Source organism: Rhinolophus hipposideros (genome assembly GCF_964194185.1).
Source record: "Rhinolophus hipposideros genome assembly, chromosome: 20".
Taxonomy (NCBI): Eukaryota; Metazoa; Chordata; class Mammalia; order Chiroptera; family Rhinolophidae; genus Rhinolophus; species Rhinolophus hipposideros.
Window position 1 is genome coordinate 49,552,903 of NC_138066.1, and position 27,288 is coordinate 49,580,190.

At 51.3% G+C, this 27,288-nt stretch overlaps 3 protein-coding genes across 17 annotated transcripts in view; 1 reads left to right on the plus strand and 2 right to left on the minus strand.

The window, feature by feature from the left end:
* Positions 1-551: 551 nt before the first annotated feature.
* ST6GALNAC2 (ST6 N-acetylgalactosaminide alpha-2,6-sialyltransferase 2) lies at positions 552-26,941 on the minus strand. 8 transcript variants are annotated; one of them, XR_013992008.1, is made up of 10 exons: positions 26,722-26,934; positions 23,227-23,287; positions 20,235-20,409; positions 19,422-19,587; positions 18,866-19,004; positions 16,431-16,534; positions 14,639-14,722; positions 13,316-13,415; positions 4,569-4,774; positions 1,548-3,358 (listed from the first exon to the last, which is right to left on the minus strand). XR_013992008.1 is itself a non-coding variant. In XM_081029320.1 (9 exons), the coding sequence occupies exons 1-9, from the start codon at positions 26,841-26,843 to the stop codon at positions 3,269-3,271; spliced, it is 1,041 nt and encodes a 346-aa protein (XP_080885446.1). In that variant the 5' UTR covers positions 26,844-26,934; the 3' UTR covers positions 552-3,268. The 8 variants fall into 8 exon arrangements, 7 of the variants coding, with proteins under 7 accessions (XP_080885446.1, XP_080885450.1, XP_080885451.1 ...); XM_081029320.1 differs by lacking the exon at positions 4,569-4,774 and having other exon boundaries at positions 552-3,358; XM_081029324.1 differs by lacking the exon at positions 1,548-3,358 and having other exon boundaries at positions 4,569-6,459.
* Positions 5,996-27,288, plus strand: part of LOC308488936 (uncharacterized protein) — a 28,283-nt gene continuing 6,990 nt past the window's right edge. The window contains exons 1-6 of one of the 8 annotated variants that reach the window (XR_013992015.1): positions 5,996-6,080; positions 6,551-6,741; positions 7,073-7,172; positions 8,689-8,765; positions 8,902-8,970; positions 10,168-10,572. Coding sequence is in view for 2 of the 8 variants with exons in the window: in XM_081029339.1 (XP_080885465.1) it covers positions 6,016-6,080; positions 6,551-6,643; positions 7,073-7,172; positions 8,689-8,765; positions 8,902-8,950 (384 nt within the window). In the remaining 6 variants the exon portion in view is untranslated. Of the gene's footprint in view, positions 6,081-6,550; positions 6,742-7,072; positions 7,173-8,688; positions 8,766-8,901; positions 8,971-10,167; positions 10,573-27,288 lie in introns of those variants that run through there. The other 7 variants (XR_013992018.1, XM_081029339.1, XR_013992016.1 and 4 more) reach the window with 7 other exon arrangements.
* Positions 14,816-15,550, minus strand: LOC308488931 (testis-specific serine/proline-rich protein; the record flags this gene model as incomplete). The annotated part of the gene is made up of 1 exon (XM_081029326.1): positions 14,816-15,550. A coding segment is annotated over one exon (735 nt), but the record flags the coding sequence as incomplete, so codon positions are not given.

Genomic DNA, 27,288 nt, shown 5'->3' on the forward strand with positions numbered 1-27,288 from the left:
CATGGCTCTTTCTTCAGGAACTTATCTTTGGAGGGCAGACCAGACTCTGGGCCCTGAAAGGTGGGTGAGTCCTTGCCTGCCAGCCGAGGGGAGTGAGGAGAGCTGCCTCTCCAAGATCTGCTGTCCCCTCGGGGAGGAAGGAGAGGCTGTTGGCCAGGGTGACAGACAGTGAGGTCACCACTCACAGCCCGCCACTCTGTTGCCTCCTTCAACCCCAGCGAGGGTTGAGAGGGGAGATTGAAGAAGAAGGTTTTGTTTTTGTTTGGTTTTGCAGGGGGAGGGCTCAGGGCATGGGGACCAAGGAGCTGGCTTCAAGACGGACCCAGTGACAAGCGGGAAGCAGTTCTTGAACCTAGTGACAACAGGCTGTCTCTGTGGGATACACATGCCCCCTAGTGGGCATCACACTAGAAGGTGGCTGAGAAAAAGAAAACGGTGTCACTGAGGGACTAGGACCTGTGAGTCTGGGGAAGAATGGTCAGTCCTGTCTCTGTGTGGATGGACCCTCCCCCCACCACACACACACATAATACCATATGCAGAAGCCAGCTGACCTAAGCATTAAAAGAAAGTATTTAATTTCTTCAACAAGCTTGTATTAGCAGTGTGTGTGTGCATTGTAAGGAGTGTGTTAGGAGTGATACAGCAATGAAAGAGTACCAGTTAGCACAATGGAAAGATCCCTGCCTAGGAAAGGCAGTTCTGCCAGGTGAGCGGCTGCCTGGGCACGTGACCTTTCCTTCTCTGGACCTTAATTTGCCCGTGTAATAAGCATGTGTTGAACCCAGGTGGGCCGGTGCCGAGGACATAATGTCCATCTTGAGGAAAAGAACTGTCTCGTAGAAGGAAGGGGACAGGCCTCTGGGGGCCTCTCAGATTCTCCCACTCCAAAGAGGCTAAAATGGATTGTGTCTGGAGGCGCTAGCAAAGACTCGCCACTCAACAAACATTTGGGGGTGCCCGTGTGCCAGCCACTGTGTAGACAAAATGAATGAAGACTTCCTGCCACAAACAACCAGAAAATGGGGCAAAATACAAGAAACAGACCCTTGACAATAGGCAGCACACAGGACAGTGACCCCTGACTGCCTCAGCGTCTGCTTAATTGGACTTGATCAAAATTCTTGGAAAGGAACTGGGAGGAAATATCTGCCAAGCAAAGACCTGAGAAAGGATCTGTATCCAAAATATATAAAGAATTTTAACAACTTGATATCAAGAAGACAACCCGTAAGAAAGGGGAGGGTTGTAATAGACACACTTCACCAAAAAAGTATACGTGTGCTCAATAAAAACATCGAAAGATGCTGAACATGATAAGTCATCAGGGAAATGCAAATCAAAACCAGGAGATACTACTACCACCCCCCCTGGAACGTTTCAAATTAAACTGACCACCATAGGTGTTGGCGAGTGTGTGGAGCAACTGTAAGGTGTAATAGGTTGCTGGGGTTGCTTACAGAGTGACGTCTGCTTGGCAAGCCAGTTTGGCAGTTTCTTATGAATGTATCCATGAGGAATGGAAACATATGTCCACAAAAAGATTTGTACCAAAATGTTCACAGCAGCTTTATTAGTAATAGCTCCAAACTGGAAACAACCCAAGTATCCATCAACATGTGAATGGCTAAACAAATTGTGACATAGTCATACAATGGAATAATAGTCAGCAATAAAAAGGAAATGAACTACTGATGTAAGCCACAACACGGGTAATTGAGAGAAGCCAGACACAGAAGAGTACCTACTATATGAATCCATTTATATGAAATTCTAGAACAGGCCAAAGTAATCTATAGTGACAGAAAGCAGATGGGTGGCTGCCGAGGGCCAGGGTTGGATACGGAGACTGACTGTGAAACGGTATGAAGGTGCTCTTGGGAGTGATGACAAATTCTAAATCATGACAGGTTGTAGTCACAGGGGTGGATGCAGGTATTAGACTATTGAACAGTACATTTTCAATGGATGAGCTTTAGTATGTATTATACCTCAATAAAAGTGACATAAAGAGGTAAAAACAAACAAACGCTAATGAAGACCTGATCCTTGTCTTGCTCACAGGCTAGTGGAAAAGCCAGACATGAAAACAAGTCATCATAAAACAGTGAGTATTCAAAGAAGTACGGTCAAATGACGAGCGCTCTGTTTATCGCGTGCTTGCCTTCTGGTGGCCCATGCTAGGCGTTTTGCAGGCATAAGCCTGACAGAGTCCTGAGAGGCTCGGACGCCACACTCCTTATGTTACAGACAAGACAGTGAGGCTTAGACAGAGGGGTAGTCATTTGCCCAACTTTACTCGGCTAAAACCAGCAGAGCTGGGCCTGCCTGCAAAACATGCCTGGTTGTGCCTGGTTCCTTGAGGATGAACTCAGAGACTGCCTCAGTGTCCCAGGTAAGACTTCGGAGGAGGTACAGAAGTGTGAGTGGGGGTCTGCTGAGCAACAAGAGGACAAGAGGAAGGAAATTTCAAGGCAAAGGGAACAGACGGCATGAGCCAAGACTATCAACAGCTGTGAGAAGGCAGGGCTTTCTGGGAACCGAGATGGGTCTAGAAAATAGCAGAAGAGGTCGACAGAATATTACATAGTGTTCAAATTCACTTATTTGTAAAAGCTCCATTAGCAAAACATGTTCTACCCTCACAGCGTATTTTTGTCAGGGAACCCAGCACAGTGGTTAAGACCACGGGTTTTGAGGCTGGATTGCCTGAGTTGAGATCTCAATGCTTCCACTTAGTAATTATCATCAGGTTGGTGCGAAAGTAAATGCGGTTTAAAAGGTTAGAAATAATGGCAAAAACTGCAGTTACTTTTGCACCAATATGTTTGCCCCTAATACTTCCCCCTTTCTGCACTTTGGCTCCCTTGGGGGGAAAACAACAGGACTGTTGTGGGAGTCAAATGAGATAGTACAGAAAGGGTTAAAGCCACCAAGTGTTTACATGAAATATGCGCAGCTTTTTGTACGTCCATCAGATCTCAATAAAGTGGTTTCAAAAAAATTTAAAAAATGGTACTTAGAGAATGCCTGGCCAGGAGCAAGCACTTAATATGCATTAGCTGCTAAAATGTGAAAATATGTGTCTCTGAATTGAAACAAAAGGTCTGAGGCAGGGGGCTTCAGCACTGATTATTTGAGCAGTTCAAAAGCATCATCAAGGACTCATGTTCTTTCTTTCCACTCTGCCGTCACAGACCTTCAGCTCTTGCTTTGAAGCAAGCCTCATGGATACAAGATGGCTGCTGCCGTCTCAAGCATCACATCTTCACGAGGTCCCAAAGCCAGAAGAGAGGATGTTGTTTTTAAGCACAGGAAAACTTCCCTGAACTTGGCAGACCTGCCTGCAGACCTTTTCCTGAAACAATTACAGGCAAAGGAAATAGATTTATCCTATGAGTCTGGTGCAGACTAATCAAGATTCGCCCCTTCGGGCCGGGGAGGGACTTGCCTCCCCTGAAGCACAGGGCTGCCCAGTTACATTCTGTTCTGTCTGTAATCTGGAGGAAGAACAGCTGCAGGACTGGCAACTAACAGTGCCTGCCACACAGATGTCACTGACGCCACTGCTCCCGAAGTAAAGGTGCTTGGGATACACCTACCCTCCTTTGTGTTCTTAGTAATACAATTAAAGATTCTTTTCCAGGTTAAGAAATTAACCTCAATATTCTGGAGACTCTTTGTTTTCTGTTACTGTGGGTTTCAGACACCTGTCAGTGAATGGAACTCAGTGAGCTGACCATTTGAACACAGCAGGCCAGCTGACTAGCTTTCCCCTTTGCACTCAGAGCTGGGATCCCTGAGCAGCACTGGGGACTCCCGCTCTGCTCGGCTTGCGATCTACTTCTGTCACTTACTAGACTGTGCGGCTCTTTCCATGCCAATAAATACAGACCTATACTAGGCTGCATAATAGCTAGATAATAATTCCACCGTATGTAAAACTCCAATGTTCTAGACCTCACCAGCAACTGAGTGCAAATGAAATCACAACATTAACACTCAGCCTTAACAGCTCTGAGCCCTTGCCTGCTCATTCGGGAATTCTGATGCATTCTTTGAAGTCTCCCCCGGTTATTTTGGGATGACCTACGCAGTGTATCTGACATGTCCTTAGGCACAAATCCTCTCATTGCATTTTGCTTCCACCTCTTGGCCACTGCCCAGCAGCCTGTGACACTCCCATCTGCCGGGAGCCTGCTTCTGTTCCCCTAAGCAAGCCCAGAGCCTTACCATCTTTCACAAAGCAGCTCCTGCAGCCTCTCCTCACTCTTCCTACCATAAAGTGGCTCAAAACACAGAAACAGGTGCCCATCATCCCCCCACCTTCAACCTCATGTCCAGTTTCATCCCTAACCACTCTCGTAAACACACACAAACCTTCCCTCCCATTTCCAGCTCCCCCAAACCAAAACCCTTATATAAAAGATCGATTCATATACATACACGGTGCAGTACAACTTAGAGGTAAAAGCACAGACTCTGCAGGCTGAGATCAAACCCTGACACCCCCAGTTAGCAGCTGTGTGAATCTGGGCAAGTTACTGATCGCTTAATGCTTCCGTTACCTGATCTGTACGTGGGGATCCTGACAGCGCACTTCACAGTGCAGCGGAGAGGATGAAGGGATTTATACCAAGTGTTCAGCAGTGAATGGCCCTTAGGAGTGCTATGAACTATCAGCTATCATCGTTCTGCCTGCAGCAGGTTACTTGGCCACGACTGTATTTTCCCAAGTGCTTCTGGCAAATTCCATACTGGGAATTCTGCAAGTCTGAAAGGAAAGGAGCTTAGTTTGCAGGGAGAGAACCCTTTCTTTCAGTATGATACAAAATCACGTCTTCAAGGGTAAGAGAAACTTAATGACTAATTTCACAAGACAGAACTTACTGCTAAGTGGGTTAATGATTATTTGTTGAGTCCTTACTGTGAGCAGAGGCAGTGGACTACCAACTAGGCACTGGGAGGAAATTAAAAAGAAAAAAGTAATAATTAAACGACTCCTGCAGCCTCGAAGAGCTTACAATCAAATTAAGAGAGTCAAACAGAAACAAATGTGGCAAGTTGAAAATAAGCACCTGCAACGTATCACCGTACACATACCGTAATCTAGACTAAAAACCACTGAGTGCGCTGTATAGGGTTGAAAAAACGGGAGAGAGTAATACAGAAAAGGCTTCGTGGTCTTGCAACTTTAAACTAATTTGCAAGTAGGTGTAAATTCTGCCCCTCCCCCCAAGTTGTTTTGCCCTATTGTTATTTCAAATATGAAGCCAGGATGGTTTCCTGAAAAATAACATTCAGAAGTAGCAGGAAAAAACAAAACAAGAATTAGCAGTGGGTGGTACATTTTTCTTTGTTCTTTTCATAATGCAATTAGTTTTCCTTCCCGGCATTAAAGCCACACACAGGCAGCGGGCCCTGCCAGCGCAGAGGCGGCACCACGGGTTCAGGGTGATTGAGAACTACTCCAGCCCGCCGCTCTCGGGCGCCCTCTGCCGCCCGGGCATCACCGCTCTCGCCCCACCTTGAAAAGCAACTGAGCGAGAAGTCGAACCATTCCCTGGGCATCTCCCTCCCCTTCACTAAAGCCACCAACCACCCTAGATCACCCCTCCCCGTCCCAAATAAAACCCACAGAGCAGTTAAGAAGAAACCGAGTTGTGCCTCAGTTTCCTCATGGTTCTCCCTAGGGAGGCCTCCTCGAACTTTCTGCGCCCCCGCCTCAGTCTCGGCCTGGGACAACCTGTGCACTCAGTACCTAAAGCGACCGTCTATCTTCACTGTCTAACGTTCCCTCTGCACAGATCAGGCCTCCCACCCCAGGCCCTCTACCGCCCCTGGTGGTGGCCACCACCGTATCCAGGGCCGCGCGGAGACTGCAGCTACCACTAGCCGCGGCTGTTCGGACTACATTTCCCATGAAGCTCGTTGCCACATCGCGAGAGCTCCAGCGAGACTGCCGAGAAGACTCGCGCGCAGGCGCGGCGTCGCTCTCTTTCCGAGGCCGGCCTCATGGCCGGGAGTCATGGCGGCTTGTATCCGATTCGAGGGCGGCGAGCAGCCTCAGGCCTTTGGAGGTAAGGAAGGCTGCGGAGGTGGGAACACGGCATCTTCCTTGACGCGGCGCTAGTGCACTTGGCCTCCCTTTTTTCAGAGGCAAAATGGTGACGGGAAACGTTACCCTCCTTAGAGGGTTGTTGGAGTAGCCGAGGTACTGGATGCGAAAACGCTTTCCAGGCGGCGCGAGTTTTTATGATCGAAGGGAGAGAGCCCAAGCCCAAGCCCTCCTGGGGGAGAGAGGTCCTTCCCACCTGCAGCCCCAACCCCCCTGCCACGAAGTGTCCCACGCCGTGTCCCTGCGGGTGTCCCAGGTCCTCAGGAGCGTCAGCGTCTGAGGACTTCGTGTCCTCCTAGAGTGCCTCGAGGACGGCCCCAGTCGGTAGTTTTTATTTAATCCTACAGATAATAAACAACGGGGTTGTAGACTTTGGAAAGCTGTAATTGTACGACGACCCCTTCAGGTTCCTTTTTGTCCCTTTCTCCACAGGCCTTTCTTTGCCATCTGCAGAGACAGCGAGAAGCAGACCTGCGGGGGGAAGCTTAAAAGGAACGAATGGAGCCCTAACAGGAGTAAGGACGGGTGCGAGCAGGACCTGGGTGGGCACCAGAAATGGGAAAGCCAAGAGGGTGTGAACGCCTGTCCCCGACAGCGGCCCGATACTTTATTCTGCCGTTAAGGTCAGTTCCGGGAACAAATGTTGACTGGTCCAGAATCCCTACATGAGGAGGGTCTGGGCCGCCAGGTGTCCCTGTGTAAAACCAAAATGGGTACCACTGCGCACCGGGCTGAAAAGAGCCTGGGAAAATGAGGTCTGGTTGCCTGGGGTTTAGCCTTGTTGGCGACGGGTTGAGCTGAGGATGATTTCAAGTTATCCCTGCCTGAAAGGACGTCCTTTGTGAAGAGTCCTGACTTGCTGAGGCTCAGCTTTTTAAATGCTGTTCTTGAAAATCAATACCTTGATTGTTTCTGTTAGAATGAAAAGTATGTTATCGACATTTTTTCTTTCAGACGAAATGTGTTGGCCGTGGACTTGGGACAAAAGTCACCTGAAAACCGTCCGCTTACGATGTTCCGTGCGAGGATCTTTGTGATGACATTTCTACAAATGGTAAGATTTTTAGCTCTTTCACAGAATGGCACCGGCTCTGATCCTTTTAAGTGTTGGTCGGCTAGATTTTGGAGATGTGTGGGTCTTTCAGGGTTATTCCTGTCTAGCTAGGGAAGGGGAAAAGAACTGTGTTTGCAGGCTCCTTGCCAAGCAGTCTCACAAACAGTGTTTGTGACAGTAATTGTTGAATTAGACCAGTGGTTCTCAGCTGGGGGAGGAGGGTGTTACTGGGATGTAGTGGTTGCCATGAAGTGCCCTACAGTGCCCAAGACAGCTCCCACGACAAAGAACTATCCACTCGATATGTCAGTAGAGGGGAGGTGGAAACCCTGTGTTGTATTAGACCAAACTGCGGCCCGCGGGCCAACTGTGGCCTGCAGTCCATTTTTAATTGGCCTGCAGCAAATTCCAAAAATATGTTTAGTTTACTTAAATAAACCAGGTGAGGCAATACGTACTTCACCTCGAGTGAGTGGCCCGGCTGTTTGTGTATCTTACCGCATATGGCCCTTGGTGAAAACGTTGAAAAAAAGTTTGAACACCCCTGTATTAGACTTAACTTTAGAGATGTGGACTCTAGTCTCAGCCTGTTACAAGATAACCGCGCCAGAGCCTTACTTCTTCATTTGTAAAACAGGGTTAGTCCTTTTCAAACCTGGCTATACATCAGAACCACCTGCAAAGTGAAAATGTATACATTCCCGGATCCCACCTCCAGCCATGATTAAGAATGGCTCTGGAGTGGGGCCCAAGAGTCATGTGTGGCAATATAATAGATCAGATCTACTCATAGCTCGGGTTTTTATTACAGCAAGATTATAGTACTGGCTATTTTTAAGTAGCTCTCAGGGCAGATCTATAATCCTCTATCTTAAAAAAACTGAAAACAACATGCTTGCTGTGCAGGATCGTTTGTACACAAAGGTGAGTGAAAGAGAAATGGCCTTGTATGATGTCATTGCCTCTTGGTATCAGGTAGGCTTTGTGCGGATGGCCTTCAGTAGGCTTGCTGAAAAGAGTAATCCGCACTGTCTCGGGCACTTTACTGATACTAGAAAGACACAAAACATATATCTCCTACTCAGCTATCAGACACCTGTAAGAGGGATTCCCATCCTTACAAGGAAAGGAATTGTCAGTGTGTCAGATGTGGGGGGCTGGGTCCATCTAGCACTAGATAGAGGCAGTTTTTGCCCTTGAGGGAAAGCACATTCTAATAAAGTAGACAACACTGAGAGTCCTCACAAGGAAAGCAAAGCAGAATTTGGCAAGAAAAAAATAAGTTGCCCTGTGCTGTGGGCTGGCAGGTTGGTGGAAGCCACGTCCGTGATGATGTAAAGTTATCCCTGTCTGAAGGCCGAGAAAGGCCTTTCTGTGTGGAATTTGGATGTCTGAGACTTGGTTTCCCAAGTTTGTTTATGAAAAGTTTGGGCCTGATTTAAAAGCGAGCTGCTTGAGAGATACCTGTGCATAGCTTCTTGAATAGGTTTTTCTTTTGCAATTTCTCCTTATCAAGGACAGCCGCAGCCTCGGAAACGGATCCTCCAGAAGACACTTAACCAGCAGCAGCACATGTCCGCTGCCTTGGACACGGTGGGCTTGTTCTCGTGTATATAACAGGACTTGCCGAACGGCTTGGGTGGGGTGTTCTTTTTGCTTCCGCTGCCCTGGATTTCGGCTTCTGCTAAGTGGCAGGGAGACTTTAGCATAGGTTTGTGTTCTTTTCTAGATGTCTGCAGTGTGAGACAGAACTGAACTGCTGTGCCCGAAGCAAGTGATGATGCCTCTCCTGTTGCTGGTGAGCTTCCTGTTTCCATCTTACACGTCCCTAAGAAGCCCCACAAGCCTGTGATGGTTGGTTATCCCTGTCTGAAATTCTCGACTGAGGGAGAACAATCTGTTCTGAGGCTTCAGGGTTTGGTTCTGTGCTCTTAAAAGTAGTTCGGGCTTTATAAGAGATCAAGTGGAATGGACTCTAAAGGGAATTTTGTGGACTCTGCCAAGACCCCAGGCTAGTGCATCATCCCTCTACACCTTGAAAACCAATGGTGTGGCTGTCCTGTCACGCCTTAGGCCCCTTGATTAATGTCTCGGAGGGTACAGGCAATAAGAGGTGACAGAAATGGGCAAGTGGCCCAGATTTGGTTTGGGTTCTTATTGTGGAATGAAAGAGTGCTTGTCACATGTCGAATGCGTTCTTTGAAGTAGGCAAAAATGTAAAATGTATGCCAACTGTGGCAGTGAGAAGACTTAAGGGCTGACCTCTTGCCTCGGTACCATAGCCTGACCTGCAGGAAAGGAGGGGTACCATGGCACTGACAGAGCTCTTTAGTTTCTAGGTGCTTTTTTAAACACCAGGGAGCTCTCCTGGGTTAGCTCAAATCCTGTCTGAGTGGCATGATTGGCATGGGGCTTTTCTTTGGGCAGCACGGGACTGGGCTGCTTGGCATGTGAGCAAGAAGGTAGTGAAGTGGTTCCGGGTAGAGAGGGTATCTGGCCTTGTTACCATTTAAATGCCAGGCTTAAAGTGGGCACAGATCACCATTTCTATTGAAATCTGGAGGTGTGTATGGGCTCTTTATATTTAAGGTGAAGTGTTTGTTCGGTCACCAAGGATGCTACAGAGTGAAACAAACCGAAAGGGTGTGCGTGTTATCAAGGAGGGACATGTACAAAAGTTTTACGTCCAGAGGGGGATGAATGTAAAGGTCCTCAGGGCTCATGGTTGGTCTTTACTGGCCCTGTCCTAACACTGCTCCCTCCAGGCACCGTCTCCTGAAAACAAGCTGTGGAGTCATCTGAGCCTCACCGGCCCACATTGGAACTATCTAATTGCGCTGTCGTGCCCTCCGCACACACATAAACCTCAGAATGGGTTAGAATGAGTGCCTCTGTGGTTGCCTTTTCTCTGAATTAGCTGCTGCTTTACATTTAACCTTCAGTGTGAGTCACTTAGTTGGCTGTTACATCAAATGATTCTCCTTTGGTTTTCCAGGTGGCCTCCCAGCGGTGCCAGACAGGATCAGCAAGCCTCTGCTGCTCGTTGCTCATGTCTGTAAAGTAATTCCCCAAAAGGAGAATCATTTCAGAGTTCTTTGGACCTTTATCTTCAAAAGGAGCCAAAGAATTCGAGTGACAGTGAGTGAGCTTATCCCAGAAAATCTTGGGCAGTTAGTGAGACTAAGAATGTTGAGAACACCACTTTCGTAATCATGTATTGGCGGGACTGCCAGCGATTGTAAATTGACGGTAATTAACGTGTATATGCTCTTTTGTGGGAAACAAGGGGAAACAGGTGCTTGGCCTAGAAAAACATCTCTTGGGAGTGAATTTCCTGTGAAGTCAATGTGTGTCCTGGGTTTAAATTTTGAAGCACAAATAAAAATTTTTTTTAAGTGACTCACTAACATTGTGGCATCAGATTGAGGCCCACATAAGAACAGTATTTCATTCTGTGACTCAGTAAACACATTCTTCTATAAATGAAAGTTTCAAAGGATAGTAATTGGTGCTAACGTATACAGGTTGCAATCAGATGTTCAACTTGACCACTACTTTGAATTTATACCCCTTCTAATGGGTTGTCACCAACAAATACAATAACCAGGACTTCTCAAATGCAGTGGATTGACAGGTTATGATAACTACAGACTCGATGGGAATAGGGAAAAGGAAATAATGTATTACGGATAGAAAGGGGGTCCAGGCAGCAGGAAGCTATGGTTTCCTCAAGTAGCTGCTTTAGTCATTAAAGCCCAAATGTCTAGTCTGTTTATCACGTCTCTGAATTTCTAAAGTAGCAGTATTTTGGACCTAGTGATAGAGTTTATCCCTCTTGTTAAACATGCTGATAGGATCAGCCTTCGAGAACCAGAGGCCAGGTCCTGGGCCTTGGTGAATTGAGCAAGGGTGACTGATGCCGTCTTGGGAAGGCTCTTGCCAACCAGCCCTGTGGAGACAACGACCCCTGTCTGCCCTACAGTGTAGACATCAGACTGTCCTGAAAGCTACTCGTCATAAGGCCAGTAAATCCCAGGGCCTCTTAAGGGCTATATGGTGATAACTCGGTTGGTCAAGACCTCCTTGTACTTCCAATAAAAGCCCATATAACTGTCTTAAATGAAATTGCCTGTCAACTAAGTTCAAGTTACTAAAGCCATGATGTTCAATACCCGACAATGAGGGTTCGTTCATTACCTGATAATGTCATCCTTTTGGGACAAGATGGGGTCATAAATCTCTAATGGCACTTCCCTGAGAGGCAGGCAGCCTTCTGTGCAGTTGGCCCCCATCAAGTACTAGAACCTTCCCAGGTTCTGAATTCTCTGATCTCCATGCTACACCTGCATGATACACTACTTGCCCCAACACACAGAAAAAGACAAAAATGGTCTCCATCATTTATGCAATTTACCTAGTTTCAAATTACGTTCTGCCTATTGTACTCATTTTATCAAGTAAGTCGGTCATGTTCTCAGGTTGAGATGTGTCTAAGTTGAATTGCCTTGGAGTTCGCATTGGGCAGTACGTGCTGGTGGGAAGGTTTTGGCTGGGGAGTGTGCGGCTGTAACATCTGATCTTGGTTAACTGAGCTGCTCCGCGGACGCTCCGCGGACTTGCTGAAGTCACTCAGGACTGCCTGCTGCCTTTGAGATGCTTAGATCTTAAGTAGCCTGCTCCTTGCTGGGGAGGGTCACAGTCACCTCGTGGGAGTGTTATCTTTGGTTCTAAAACAAATCCAGCAGAGCAGTCCATTTTTCCTTGACCAGTGTCGGGGTGTCTCAGAGCCAGACCCCTCTGGAGTTTTCCTGGATGAGCCACAGATAACATGGGGTGTCTCACAACAGGTTTCAGTGTCAGTCACATACACCTCTTAATGTCATCTGTAGGGAGGGGGTGGGTCTAGGGGAGTTGGAGCCCCTCTCACAGGTTGAGGAAACAAGAAGGTGGTTTTGGTCACTTGAGGGGACGTGGGCCGCAGCGCTGCAAGAGCAAAGGGCTCAGGTGCTTCAGGGTCAGCGCTGGTACAGCCAGAGGATGCCAGCTCCATGCAGGTCCCTCCACAGAGCAGCTTCCAGGGACAGGTCGTGGTTTGCATAGAATATCAGGGGCTTCTTGGTTCGTTCGAAATAGTGGTCCGAGAATTTCCAGTAGTTGCTTGTGATGAATCCATAGGCACTAACCTGGACAAGCGTGGTCACTGAGTGAGCATCGACAGCTGCTGCTGGACGCAGGCTCGTGTACAGTGACAGGGATTCAGAAAGGCACAGCCCCTCCCCACCCACACCTTCCTCTGGCTCGTGGGAAGACGCACATCAGCGCCAGTTCGAGCTCACAAACCTCCAGCACTGTGCTCTGTACACTCTCACCCCAGCCTCACAAGTCTTAGGTGGGTGTTCTCCCCGTTTTACAAACGGGTGAACAGGCTCAGAGGTCACCAAACGTGTCCCTAGTCACAAGCGAGGCTGGGTTTTGAACTCAAGTCTGATTAAAGCCATGATCAAGCTGAAGATAGACAACACTGACTACTACGGTTCCAGTTTCCCTTCTGATGGCGACTGCAGACTGGAGACTCCTGCTTTGAAATTGGGAAAAGGTGTGGGACCAGTGTGGAGTGGCTGGCCTTAGCGAGGGTCCCTGCCTTGCCTTGAAAACTGCTCCTCAGCCTCTCCCTGTGGCTTGCTCATGTGGGTACCCTCCCATCAAAAATGTCTCACAGTGACTTCAGGGATTTGTGGGTAGAAGGCTAAACCTGCTGCCCCACCCCACTTCTAGAATGTCCTCAGAAAAAGATTTCCCTACCCAGTTTTGCTGAGATTTTGCCATTTGGTAATGTGCGCCTCAAATACCATAGGGTGGCTGCCCTGGGGAAGAGGGAGTGAAAAAAGTGTGCGGCAGTCAGGTGGCTGGCAGGAGAGGGGAGGCTGAGCAGGCCTGGGGCCTGGGGCCCTTCTTTACGGGAGTTGGACAGTGCATGTGGCATTCTTCCCATCCCTTCCCTAGACCAGGTCCCTCCTGCAGCAGGGGATTCCAGGCAGGCCTGGGGGTGATAGACCTCAGCTTAGGGATATCATGGATCAAATTAGGTTCCATTCACACCTGTACTCTGCTGCTGTGAATTCCTGAAAGAGAAGACCTCTTACCTGGTCACAGGTATGCAAAGCTGTCAGCAGCATGAGGGCCCCAGTACTAGGCATATATAGGTCTCCAAACTTTGTGTTAATCAACTTTGATTTCAAAAACCTGGAAGCAAAAAGCCATTAAAACTCAGACATTGGCACATTGGCTTGATGGTTATGCCATTCCACTTTACGATGACCAATTCAAAAAGGTTGGGAAACCAAAAACTTCTGGCCCTTCTGCCCCAGTGAAATCCCTAGTTCCTGAACCCCTAGTTCCTGAAAAAAACAGATGAGCTCCTAAATGCAACAATTTTCAGTTGAAATAACACTTTAGGTAACAAAGGGGGGGGGTGAGAAAGGAGCAGGTCTGTCCAAAGGACCCCCAGGTAAGATCCCGCCTTCTCTAGAAGCCTGAATCCAGCTTAAGAACTTTTCCTTTCTGCAACTTCCTGCCCTCACCTCTGGGCTAAGTGGGGGCCTGCATTAGGCCAAACGGAGCACAGGTCCCATGATTGGCACTGGTGAGATGGTGGATGTGTGCGTGTACATACTCATGGGGTCCATGATTGGCACTGGTGAGATGGTAGACGTGTGCGCGTACATACTCATGGGGTTCAGAACTGGGTCAATGGTGACCACGGGCCCTGACCTCAGCCCGGGGTTCACAGCCAAGCTCTGCCTGGCAAACCTGACTCGGCCTGTGTCTCCTTGTGGTGTGGGGCTGTGACTTATGGCTGGTGTGCCCAGCTCCCCGTGTACCTGCTCTGGGGCTGCCAGCCTCCCCGTGACAGCAGTGTTTCTCAGCTAAGGCATACTGACATGTTAAAAGGGCCCAATAATTGCTGCAGGACTGTCCTGTGCATTGCAGAATGTTCAGCCGCATCCCTGGCCGCTACCCACTAGTGGCACTCGCACTCGCCTGGTGATGACCAAATGACCCCCGCCAGCCCCACTGAGAACCGCTGGTAGGAGGGACAGAAGGAAGTGAGACTAGTCCCCCAGGGTCCTCTCTGCACCCCTCCCCCTGGCTGTGTTTGGGCTCAAAGCTGATGACAGACAACTCCGCCTCTCCTAGCCCCGTGACTGCCCCCACCTTGTGGTTCCCCCAGCCCCAGCCGAGCCTTTGTGAACACCGCGGGTAAATAAACCTTGAGTTCTTCCACGTTTCCTGGCCATTTCCTGTTGACCCTGACTGACACACCACTGGCTCCATCAAGGCATTAACTAGTAAGCGGAGAATAACAAGTGCTTGGCACCTACCACCTAGGCACGTGGGTGCGGTGTATGGGGCATGAACGGAAGGGCCTGCAGTGCTGTGGGGACCCTCCCACTGCCACCACCTACCTCTCTGTCAGGTAGCTGATGAAGTCTGGATGGAGAAGCTTGAATTTACTGGCAGAGGCTTCTGGTCCAAAATAGGTGTGAGGCCTATTTTGAGAAGAAGTGGACAGAGCGGCCCATGCTGTCGTATTGCAATAAGGTGCTGGGGCGGCGGCGGGGCAGGGGGCGGTGGGGGCGGGGGTGGGAGTAGTAGCGGGAGAAGGGGGTGTAGAAGGTGGGCGGCAGCACGGAAGGCACCACGTGCGCCTTGGTCTTCACCAGCACCTCGGTGGGCGGGGTGTAAGTGAGCGAGGACGGGGGCGCGAACAGAGCGGGAGGGGTCGGGTAGGAGGAGCACGGGTCCCGCGGGTAGTGGGGAGGGGGTGGGAGGAGAGGGAAGTAGTAGGAGTCGGGGAGAGAGGTTTGCTCTTGCGCGTGGCGGGGGAAGCAGGGGCTCAGGGGCAGTGGAGCCGTAGGGGGCTGGAAGAAGGGGGGCTCCTTCAGGAAGCGGGGCACGTAGGGGGCGATGTAGGACGGGATGGGCCGAACGGGCCCGATGTAGGAGGCCGAGGGGGCAGGGCTGTGGAAAGGGGACCTGGTGAGGGGCGCACTGGGATTTTGGGAAGAGTTTCGAGAGAGAGATTTCAAGCCAGATTGGGAGGGAGATTTGGAGATAGGTGGAGTGGGGTTTGAGGGAGATCCTCGAGATGCATGTTGGACGTGAGGGCTGGGGCTCTGGGAGGAAGCCCGGGAGGAGGGCTGTGAGGCATTTGGGGTAGGAGGGTGGGAGGTAGGGCGGGAAGGCCCCCGGGTCGGGGATGGGGAAGGGGCGGAGCCTCCGGAGTTGGGCTGCTGGTTGGGAGGGTTGTGGTTGGACCGGGACTGGGAAGGGGATTGGGTAGGGGACGGATTAGGGGTTTGGGAGGGGGAACTCATTGGTATTGGGGTGGCGTGTCTGCCCGGGGTCTCGGAGCCAGCCCCCCCCAAAGAGCCCAGTGCCTGCTCGTGTCACAAAGCCCACGCTGGTGACCAGCTACATCATTGTGAACAATTGTTGGGTAATCACAGGTGGGGTTGGGGGCGGGGCACAGGGTGGGGCGGTGGATGCTGGCCTGGCCTTTGAAGGGTTAACCCCTAAGGGACCTCAGAAGCTGCTCTTTCTGGGGGTTGGACGAGAGAACTGAGATAAGAGGCTGGTCGTTGTCACGGGGGTGGCACAGATTTCTAAGGACTGGACTCAGGGACCAGAGATTGTCTCAGCACCACGGGGAGAAGGTTCGGCTGAAGGCCAGGATATGGTTCAAAAGAGCTGGACACGGGCCTGCTACCCAGGAAGGTGGGAGACAAGACAGAGTGCCCTTTGTTCCCACTTCACAGGATGTGGGGCCCACATGGCCTGCTCTCCCATTTCATGGGCACAGTCTTGGGAGGGTGCCCGGCAGGATGAGTGGCACGAATACTGGCCCTATTCTTAGTTTCCAGACACAATGCGCTCAATAGGACAGCAGACCCAGCTGTGGGCAGACCCTGCAGATGCTGTCTGCTGAGTGGCTGGGTTGGTTTTGGGGACAGCAGCCTGAAGCTGAAGAGCCAGGCCTGCCTGCTCCATTCAGAAAAGCAGCCCCTTGGGCCACAGTCCACCTCATCAAGAGGGTCCCTGGGGATCAGTAGGGTTACCTGGGCTTTCCTGGAGGTGGGTAGCAAAAACCCATAATTCTCTAATGCTCTTGAATGCCCGGGGATTTTATTGCTGCCCTCACTCACCTTCCCCACTTGCCTCAGTATTACCATGCCCTGCCCCCAGTTGGCTGCTCACCAGTCCCCTTTATCAGGACCTTCAGGGACAGGCACACCCAGAATGGCTGATCTCAGCATCACATAGTCGCGGATGTCTGAGGGGATGAAGATATAACGCAGGTCCTGTTGGGGCAACAGAGATACTGAGCCCTGATGGGCACAAGACCACTTCTAGCTCCTGCTTAGAAGGAGCAGCAGCCCTCCACCCAGTCCTGCCACCCGTCTTTTCGGGAGAATTTCCCTTATACGAGGAGTGATCAAACAATACGATGAATGTTCAAATAAAAAAACAATTATAGTAAAAGACACATTGCCATTAATCCCCTTCAAAAATACTCCCCCTCACTTCAAACACTTATCCCATCGTTCTTGCCACTTTCTGAAGCAGCTCTGGAAGTCCTCTTTCATGAGTGTCGTTAGTTGTACTGTCATGGCTGCCTGGATGTCCTGAATCATTTTGTCTTCGGGGAGGAGCCAGAAATCACACGGTGCCAGATCTGGTGAATGAGGTGGATGAGGGCACACCATAATGTTTTTATTTGACAGGAATTGCCGTATACCAGAAGTGATGTGTGACACGGAGCCTTTCATGATGGAGGATGATGTACGGCACACTTTCAAACACACCTTCTCTCAACCGTAGTTCACACATGACTGACTGCACCAAACAAGTGGAAACTTGTCACTGTTACTAAGGTTTGATGTGCCACTTCCCATATTGGAGATCCCTGCCTTTCCGTTGGATGGCACTCGGCAGTAGCATTCACCGTATTTTGTGATTACATCGGAAAGGCTCCAAGTCACACACCACTTCTGGTATATGGCAATTTCTGTGAAATAAAAACATTGTGGTGTGTCCTCATCCACCTTATTCACCAGATCTGGCACCATGTGACTTCTGGCTCTTCCCCAAAGTCAAAATGACCATGAAAGGTAAACATTTTTAATTGATTCGGGACATCGAGGCAGCCACGACAGCACAACTAAAGCCACTCACAAAAGAGGACTTCCAGAACTGCTTCAGAAAGTGGCAAGAATGATGGGATAAGTATATTTGAAGCGAGGGGGAGAATTTTGAGGGGGATTAATGGCAATGTGTCTTTTACTGTAATAAACCTTTTTAAATGTAAACATTCACTGTGTTTTTTAATTACACCTCATCTGCCTGTGATTGCCACTCTCAGTTGGTGTGGTGGAAGCTTCAGTACACTCCCAAATCCTTTGGTACTCTTCCCTTCCAGAGGTGAAGCTTATTTGCCATCCCCTTGAGTGTGGGTCAGACTTAGTGATTAACGAATAGAAATTTTCTAACAAATAGGGAAAAAAATGGAAGTGACGGTGTGTGACTTTGGAGACCAGGTCATAAAAGGCACTTCACCTCCTTGCTCTCTGATATTCCTCACTCTGGGTAAAGTGAACTGCCATATTGTAAGGACATTAGTAGCCTCTAGAGCGGCCGTGTGACAAGGGCCCATGAAGGCGTCACCTTGACTCGGGCCTCAGTCAGGCCTTCCGATGACTGCAGCCCCCATCAGTCCTGACGGCAGCCACCTGAGAGACCCTGAGCCGCTTCAAATTCCTGACCCCTGGAAACTGTAAGGTGGTAGGTGTGTGTGGTTGAAAGCTATTCAGTTGTGGGGTATTTTGTTTCACAGCAACGGGTAACTCTACAGGTACTGTGGCCACACCACAAACAAAGCTGCCCCATCTTGTTCTTTTGTGAGCTAAGAGAGGTTCTACTGTGAAGCCTCGGTGTGTCGACACTGTGGCTAGCACACTCCTGAATTCCCTGGTCAGAAGAGGAAGCTTCTAGAAACCCGACGCAGCCCCACTGAGCATCACAGAACCCCTTGTCCTGGGATCTCCCTAAACCTGTACATGGTACCCAGACCTCCTTGAGGGGAGGTGTAGGTGTGCTGCTGCAGGAAGCTGAGGCAGCAGACGCTCAAATTCTGGCTCTTCTCTCTCTAGAGCCAGGCTATGTCCTCAGTCTCTGAACCTCAGCTTCCAGCTGTGAGAATTCAGGAGACACATCACTGTTCTGGAGACCCAGCGCTGCAGTCAGAGGGGCCTGACTTTCAATGATTTTAGCACGCTGGTTGCCACCTGGGAACAAGAGGCACTCAGGAAATGACCTTCCCAGGGGGGTTGCTCTGGGGTGGGAGTCTGGATTGGACCCCGGCCCTACCTCTCCGCGTCTTAGCCTCCTCACCAGTAGAATGAGGGCTGACGTGGCATATGTAAGTTGCCTGGTACCCTATAAGCTTTCACTAAATACCAGCCATTCACACTCCAGTTCAGAGTTGTGCGGTGCTGCCTGAAACAACCCTCCTCCTCCGTAGCCCCATCCTGTGCCCAAGATCTTGGTACAAGCTCTCCACCCCCTGGGAACCCTGTGGCTCCCCTCGGTGGGGAGCTCTGGGAACAATGGCGCCCTGGGAACAGAGGTCTCACCTGTCCTTGTGGCACAGAGGTGAAGCCCAATTTCCAGTAGGAGATGAGGGAGTTCTTCATGGTATTCACAGTGAAGCCGTAGAAGGAGGTCTTGGTGCCCACATCGTCCTCAAAGCCTTTGGTCACAGCGCCATTGAGTCTGGTCCCAATAGAGGCCCATCAGCCTCCTTGTGGTTACGCCATGCTGGGTGACTGCACTTCCATCCCCAGGGTTCCGTCACACCTGTCCCCATGCCTCTGTACGACCACTCCCTCTATCCACCACAGCACCTCCGCCCGCTCCCCAGCCCCAAACCCTCTCCTCCAGACCTCAAGGGATACCCTGTTAAATGGGCACATCTGGCCCTGGCAGCTCCTTCGTCCTGGGTCCCCTTGGCGTGTCTGCTCGCATATGCCTTCGTCCATGCCTATCTGCCCATTACAACTGCTGAGCCGCCTGGGGCCGCAGCTGCCTTGGCCCACGGGCCTCATGGAGGATGTCCACCCCGTGGCTGGCCAGGATCAGCTCTCCACCCAGCTCCTCTGCCCCCTCCTTCCTGATCCCTGCTCCGCATACCTGAACACATAGTCGTGGGCATCGATGTTCAGACCCTGGCGGGAACCATTCAGGATGCCGCCATTACCCACCACGGCACACCGGATGCAGTCTGGAAGCTGCTCCCTGGAGACAAACAGCTGGGCACTCTCGGAGCCATTCAGAAGGCTCAGGGTGGAGGCGACAGCTGTGGAGGCAGGACAAGGTGGGATGCTATGTAGAGAGCTGTCTAGGCTCATCAGGGACCTTCTCAAGACTCTTTCTGGCACCCAACTGGCCTGCGGCTTGATCCCAGCCCCTCCCAAAAGGCACAGAGGGTGGGACAGGGAATGAAATGTCAGTGAGGCCATGAGAACCGGAAAAGGGGAAGGTGGGGGAGGGGCTTGGGCTGTGCCCTCAGTGCCTCAAGCACTAGAATAACTAGCCCTTTGAGACTGTATTCCAAAAGGAAATAATCTGGGGCATGTGGGGGTGGTGGCAGATTTAATGGGGAGGGGGCTCTGGGCGGTTTCCCCCAGCAGCAAAGGTCAGCAGGCTGTTTGGGGCCTCGTAGCCCCTGTGTTTGGCCACCTTTGGACACTGGTTCCTTAGCTTTTCATGCCAGGGAAGCCTCAGGATGTTGAGAGCTGCTGGTAGGAGGGGAAGCCCCAAAGTAAAGCAGGAGTTGCACAGTTTGGGGATTGAGCGCTGAGGCCCTCCCTGGAAAGGAACACGGGGGCCCCACATTACGGTGCTATGAGGGCAGGGAGGCCTGTTCTTCATCAGAGCAAAAACTAGGAGGAACGGACCAGCTGAGGCCAGAGGGCTGGGCGAGAGGCGGTGGCTGCTGGTTACCTTGGCGGGAGAGCCCCTGCCAGCCGTAGGGGGCTTTGTGCTGGCTGAGGCTGTCCCAGAGCTCCTGGGTGAAGAGGTCCCCTGACAGCAGCACTGGAATGGAGAACTCAAACAGACTCCGGAAGTGAGGGTGCCGCTGAATGGCAAGATAAAGTGGGTGTCGGCAGGGCCGGCTCTGTGGGTGAGAAAATAAGAGAGCTGAGCTCTACTAGCTGGGGCCTGGGGTGGGTGGGAGGGAAAAACTGCTCTTCCCTCTACAGACTTGGGCCACCCCCAGGTCTGTGAGCTGCGTGGCCTGTGGTGCAGCAGCCTGGTGGGGATCCGAGAGCTTTCTGGATTTACCCTGCCCAGCTCTTCTCCTGGACGCCACATCTCGGTGGCCTGATGGCTCTAACCTCCGACTCTTTCACCTCACACTTGGGGAAACTTTGGGGCATTTCCCATGAATGGGTAAGACCTGCCTACCCTTGGGCGGAGGAGCTCCAGCCTGGGCTTTGGGATCCATCAGCCTGAATCCTAATCCGAGCCTTGTGGGATTTTTGTGGAAAGGGCTACTGGGAAGATTATGATCGTCTTTCTTGTAGCTGGTGCCTATACTGGGTTGAATAATGTCCCCCCAAAATTCGTGTCTGCCCAGAACCTTGAAATGTGACCTTATTTGGAAATACATCTTGGCAGATGTACTTAGTTAAGATGAGGTCACACTGTATTAAGGTGGACCCTAAATCCAATGACTAGTGAGTGTCCTTATAAGGTGGCCATGTGATGACGGAGGTAGAGGTTGAGTGATGTGGCTGGAAGCAGGGAACACCTGGAGCCACCAGAAGCTGGAAGAGGCCCCCTAGAGAGTTCTGCCAACGCCTTGATTTCAGACTTCCGGCCTCCAGACTGGGAAAGAATCAATTTCTCTTGTTTTAAGCAGCCCAATTGTGGTCATTTGTTCCAGCAGCCCTAGGGCACTATACAGCGCCCATGCATGCAGGGAGCTTGAAGGAGGGTGAATACTGAGCAGCCCATCTGCCTGCAACCCCCACGGCAGAATCCCACACAGCTTTGGCCTGGCTGGGACGCTAACCACTGAAGGGGACCCTTTGTTAAGGCACTTGGTTTGATCAAAGGATCATGCAGGAAAGAGCTGTGTAGTCATTTCTGTGATAATGTGACAGAGAAATTCCTAAAAATAACCACACTATGCAAAACTTCAGTGAAGACCGCAGGGCTTTGGGGAAAACGGCATTAGTGGTACCACACTCAAAAACTGGGCAGTGAGATGAATAAAACAGGACTCTAAGGGAGATGGAAACAGTTTTATACACATTCAGTGGTTAAATACGTGAGAACTGCTAAAATACGGCATTTGCCCTTTGAAAACACTTGACATTCACTTGCAGAAGGCGGAGTCAGAGGGTGGCAGCTTGTGAGTTATTGTGAAGTGGTAGAAAGAGGGCTATACTGTACACGAGGAAGCGGATGGACTGTGCATGTGTGTGTTTTGTGTATTCCTACGTGGCTCCCTTGGGGTAGGTGTGGTTTTCTGCATTTAACCCAGTGTTATCGCTGACAGCATCAGCAGAAGCAAACACAAAATTTGTGTTTTGCTCAAATTGCTTTCTAAGATATCAGTCTGGTTGGAATAAATTAATGTTTTCAAAGTAGCAGAACTGAGTGTATAGCTTCACTAATATTCAATTTTTCATAATGTTTTCCAGGATCTTCTTTACGAGACCAGGAGAAAAATCTCCAGGTCTCTGTATCAGGAAAGGCTGCGCTTCATTTGGGTAGCTGCCTTTCTTTTATCTCATGGCCATGGTGGCAGTTTCCTCCTTCACTGTCGCCACCAGGAAGCTCAGAGCCAGATATATGGCTTGTCTCCTATACCTTATGGTACATTTTTCATGCAGTTATCTCATGTCATCTTATTTTCCTTCACTTGTTTCTTCATTTTATTCTATTTTATGTCTTTGCCTTGTTATATGTATCTAAAAACTACCTCAAATCTTCTTTTTTTAAAAGCAGGTGGGGATATATGTCATTTAGTACCAAGCAGCTCCAGGTGGGAAAGACTTGAGGAATGTAAAGATGACCTGGCCAAGCACTCGTGAGACACTTGAGGCCTCTCTTCAGCCTGCTGGCCAAGTGTCCACCGGCCTCTGTTCTCAGACAGGCACCCATCACCTGCCCAACGCTATTTTGTTTGGTCTCTGAACAGCTCGTCTGTCACTAAGTCTTGCATCAGTGAAATATATCAAGCTCCAGGTTGGTCCCTTGGGCCCTGAAAATAACTCTTAGACACAAATTAACCCAGAACACAGTTCTCACTCTGCTCAAGCAGAGCTCACAGGGGATGAGGCGGTATGGCTCAGCAGTTCAGAGCCAGGCCCTGGGGTGAGACCGGAGGCTCAAATCCCAGTACCACTTCTTCTCCTTGAGTGACCCTGAGCAAGGCACCTGCCCTCTCTGTGCCTCGTTTTGCTCATCTGTAAATACTACCTAACAGGTTTGCCCAGAGGCTTGAGTGAGAGAACGCAGGGATCGTGCTCCAGATGGCACTTCAGCCCACAGTCACGACTGTTACGGAGCAGGGTCTGGGAGGTTCTCAAACCCTCAGGGCAAACATGGAACATCTTCCCAGGGTTTGGTGTTTACTCCATGGTGAGCAGTTTAAATGAGGAGTAGAATGTCAAATTCATAGGCCTTTTAAAGATAAATCGCAAGACTTCTAAAATGTTCAGCTGGCTCTATCCAGGGGTACCTATGGATTCATCCTCCTCTCTTGGGGTACAGGGAGTCCTAGCGTCCAGGTCCAAGAAGCCCTGATGGCTGGCTCCTCAGAAGTAAGCGGCATGCTTGGGGATGAGGTGTGAGGAGGGGGGAGGTTCTAAAGAGCTCCCCCCACCCAGCTGTCTCTGAGACAGATCTCTTTTGTTTGCTCTTTCCCCTCCTCCCCATAACTTGAGGATACTCAGAAGTACAGAGTAGCTGACCACTGTACCTTTCTTGTCCCAGGATTTGCTGCCTTGGGTCCAGAGAATGCTTGAGGCACGGTGTTGTTCCTGTGGGAGAACAAGTCAAGTAGGGGTCTGACCTACCCCTCAGAACCTTCTGTCTGATTCCTTTAGCGCCAGGGGCTGACAAAGTCCATCGGGGTCAAAGGCATCCGTTCTGTGGATCCTTCTGTTTCTATGCTCTGATTCTGGCCCTTGTCTCTCTCTTTAGGTACACAAAATCCTGTCACATTATCATGTTCTGCCAAGCTGTATAAATGCAGAAATCAGGAAACCCCTTGGCAAGTGGCAGAAATGTGGAGTTTATAGGAACGGTGAGATGGTGCTTAAAAGATGAAAATCTGAAATAGGAAAGCTTGCCAGCCCCCTGGAATTGTGCCCATGCGAGGGGTCTCCCTGCCAGGACCCCAGAGCAGACATTATGTCCCGATGACGGGCCCCTTCACCTTGGATTGCCCTGCCTGAAGGGCCTGGGTCTGAAGGCTGACTCCCTGTCTTCGTAGCCTGTGATCCTGGGAGATGACTGAACTTCTCAGCACCCCGGTCTCTGCGTCCAGACAGGAGGGGTAATCAGATTGTTATGATTGATAGTCATATCACATACCATCCAATGGTTGTGAGGGCTCAGAGAATCTATGTCATCTCACATAAAAAGTGTCCTCTAAGTGTTAACTGTGGTTACCTAAAGGAAGAAGGAAGAGGACTTTGTTGTGACAGCCTCTATGACAACGTCCCTTTTATAGGGCAGTAAGGGGGGGGCTTATGTTACTGCCTCACCCCCACCTCCCAGAATTCCCCTGCATCAGGACAGAGGAGAAATAAGATGGAAGAGGGGCCCTTGCCCATTCAAAAGGGTGTCAGGCTTCTCCCAGACTTCTGCCCTCTCCCCAGAAGCCACGGGGCAGGTGGGGAGGTTTGGGACTTGAAGCTTGGGAGGGAAACAAAAGTCTCTTGTTACTTGCTTCTTGGGACTGTGACAGCTGAGTCACAAGGAAGCCTGTGACCTGCCTCTCTTCAGGTTTCCCTAAGATTTTGGCGGGGCAGGACAGAAAGAGCAGGGATGATCCTACCCCCTTTCTTCCCTTTCCCCCTCGGACTAGCCACCTGTCCACCCAGGTAATCCTGTAGTTCCTCTTCTTGAGGACAGTAGGACCCCTTTGAGGAGGAACTGAGCCATGGCATTCAGCCAAGGCAGCAGCGAGAACCCCCAAGGAGCTTTGGAAATTGGAAAAACATGCTAAGGCCCCACCCCTGAGATTCTGATCTGATTGGCCTGGGCCTTCCCAGGTGATTCTACTGTGCAGCCAGACTTGAGAGCCTGACAGTGCAGAGGCTGAACAGGGCAGGAGGGAAACAGGAGGGATAGAGGTACTTGGGAGGTGATGGGACTCCCCCAATTCAGTTTTGCTGCCCAGCATCAGGGATGTCTGCTCCTCTCCAGGGCACCCCTCAGGGCTCAGCGACGCGCCTCCCAGTCTCGCTTCTCTTAGAGAACCCCCAGGTCTTCTAGACACATGTCTGGGGGGCCTGGAAGGAGTGGGGGAAGGGGCCGGCCCACCTACGGTTTGCTCCTCTGGGAAGTTTCCCCAGCCCAGGAGAAATGCAGTGCATTTTTCATAAATGAAATTTACTCAACGTAGATCATATTCTTAGGAATTCTTGGCCCTAAAATGTCCTTTCTTTTACAAAATAATGTTGATAGTAGATGGTCACTGGCAGGATAGGTAACTGGTGCCCTACCTATATCTATCCTCACCCTTACCCCATAAAAAAACTTTTTTTTAAAAAAAAACAAGTCTAGGGCCGGCCGGGTGGCGCAGGTGGTTAGAGCTCCATGCTCCTAACTCCGAAGGCTGCCGGTTCGATCCCCACATGGGCCAGTGGGCTCTCAACGACAACAAAAAAAAACACCAAAAAAAACAAGTCTAGACCTCTCCATGCCTGGGAACTACTGATCCAGATTCTTCTGTGAGTAAACTCACAGGCTGGGTTCCACTCTAATCTGTGAGATTCCCCACCTTGGGTGGGGGGCCTGGTCCCAGCGCCCTTGTCCCCTGGCCTCTCCATTGTAGCCAGGCAAGCCCATTTCCTGTCCCTAGTTCTGAGGTCCCACTGCCTGTTCTCCCTGCCCAGAATGCCACCCCACCTCCCACCCTGCTTTTCCTGGCACTCAACAGGCCAAGTCCCAACCTGCCCCCTGGACTGAGCTATAGCACAGATGTCAGGGAAACACCAAGGAAATAGCTTCTTCAGTTCTACCAGATTTGTAAAAGGTAAAAGATGTTTTTAAAAAGCTTTGTTTAGGTATAAAGGGTGTTCCACAAACCCCATCCTTAAAGCTGTATTCGTCAAAGGACATATAACTGCATTTTAAAACATCTTTACATAAAACTGACAAATATCCCCTTTCTTAATACCCTCAACCCTCTCCCGTCTTTCTCCTTATGCAATTTCTGATTACAAGGAGATTCAGTAACTTCAGTTTATCACCTGCTAGAGCATCTGGACGCATAATCAGTCACAAGCTTATTTCATATTGTTTTGTAATTTGGGGTGCCCTTTGACCTTGTTCCTGGAGAGCCCATACTGATTCTGCTTTCATCCCCCTGTAGCTGGAACAAGGTTTAGTGAGGAATGGGCAGATGGGAAAGCCTGGGCCCAGAGGCCCCTTGGCAGGGCTGCCGGCTTCCTTGCGGCCCTCCCCAATCCAGACTCTGGGCACAGCTCCGTCCCCTTTCCAGAGGTAAAGCTAAATCCTTGTGAAGTTTCTTCAGTAACTGGAACCATCACCTACCAAAGGCAGGCTCTCAGGTTTCTCCTTGTGGGCGCACATGAAAGGAAGGTGCCCAGGGCAAGCGGAGGGAGCAGAGCGCTGGAGCAGGCTCAGTGGGGAAACTTGGACGGAGCCCAGGACCCGCCGCTTTGCGGGATCCGGTGCAGACGGCGCTTATCAAATAAACTGAGCAAACAGAGCGCGGGCGAGAGTGTGCCAGGCGCAGAGATTAGAGATAGGCGAGCGGGTAAAGGCCAGAGCCGAGCTGGGGAGCCCGGCAAAGTGGGAGCCGAGAGACTTAGGTCTCGGCCCCAAAACTAGAGTCTGAAAGAGGTGACGTTAGGAGGGCGAGCTCCCGACAAAAACGGGACTGTTTTTTGCGTGTGTTTTTTATCGGACTCAGGTGACCCAGCCAAATTTGGACTCTAGAAAGTTGTTTCTAACTGGGGCTGCAGGGAATTAACCCCTAAGGCTGTCGCGAGCGGATCGCTAGTGCGCAAGAGGCGAGGTTCCTCTCGGCCAGAGGCTGTGGGGCCCCGGGCAGCGCGACTGTAACGCTGGGGTGGAAGTTCTAGGGACAAAGGGCCGCCACCGGAGTCCCCGCGGGGAGCCACCCCGACGAGGCCGGGGTGGAAGGCGACCTGGGGGCCCTGGGCGCCCTGCCCGTCGCCTGCGCCCTCCCGGCCCGCTCCCGCGCGGCAGCCCTTACCTGGCTCGGGACCGGGGCTCCGGGTACGGCCTCCCGGCGGAGAACAAGGCGAAGAGGATCCCCGAGCCGGCAGCCGCGAGGAGGAGCAGCAGCCAGAAGAGCGGGCCGCGCGGGAGCCCCATGCAGCCCGGCCGGCGGCCGCCCCGTGCGCCGCCGTCCAGGGCGGAGCGGAGAGGGCCTGGCGGGCTGGGCTGCCTTCCCGGAGGCGGCCGCCGCGCCCCGCCCCGCCCGGCCCTGCCCTTCTCGGCCCCGGAGACGCCTCCCTGCCCTTCTCGGCCCCCGCGGCCCCCCCTCCCCGCCCTGCGGCCCCCCCTCCGCCCCGCCTGGGCCGCGGGAAGCAGCCGCACCACGAGGGCTGCGCGGCGGGACGGGGAGGCGGGAGTGTCGCCCCCAGCGCCCAGAGCTGCCCGTGTCCTTCCGGCAGTACCCTCTGCCCGGGGACAGCGGGCACCGCGCCGCTGGGCTCCCGCCTGCGCCCAACCCCAGGGCGCCACGAGCCCAGGGCTGTGCGGGCGGTTTCCCCGCGCGGTCCAGGGCGAGCGCGCCGTCCATGGGCTGCAGGGCTCG

What these genes read in the sequence shown, in the direction of transcription:
- ST6GALNAC2 (XM_081029319.1), bottom strand. Translation starts at nt 26,843, where the DNA reads ATGGGGCTCCCGCGCGGCCCGCTCTTCTGGCTGCTGCTCCTCCTCGCG. An exon ending in GCAGGGGCTCTCCCGCCAAG is followed by an intron (nt 19,588 to 20,234) that starts GTAACCAGCAGC and finishes CTGCCTCCACAG; the next exon opens with CTGTCGCCTCCACCCTGAGC. An exon ending in GGTCCTGATAAAGGGGACTG is followed by an intron (nt 14,723 to 16,430) that starts GTGAGCAGCCAA and finishes TTCTCAAAATAG; the next exon opens with GCCTCACACCTATTTTGGAC.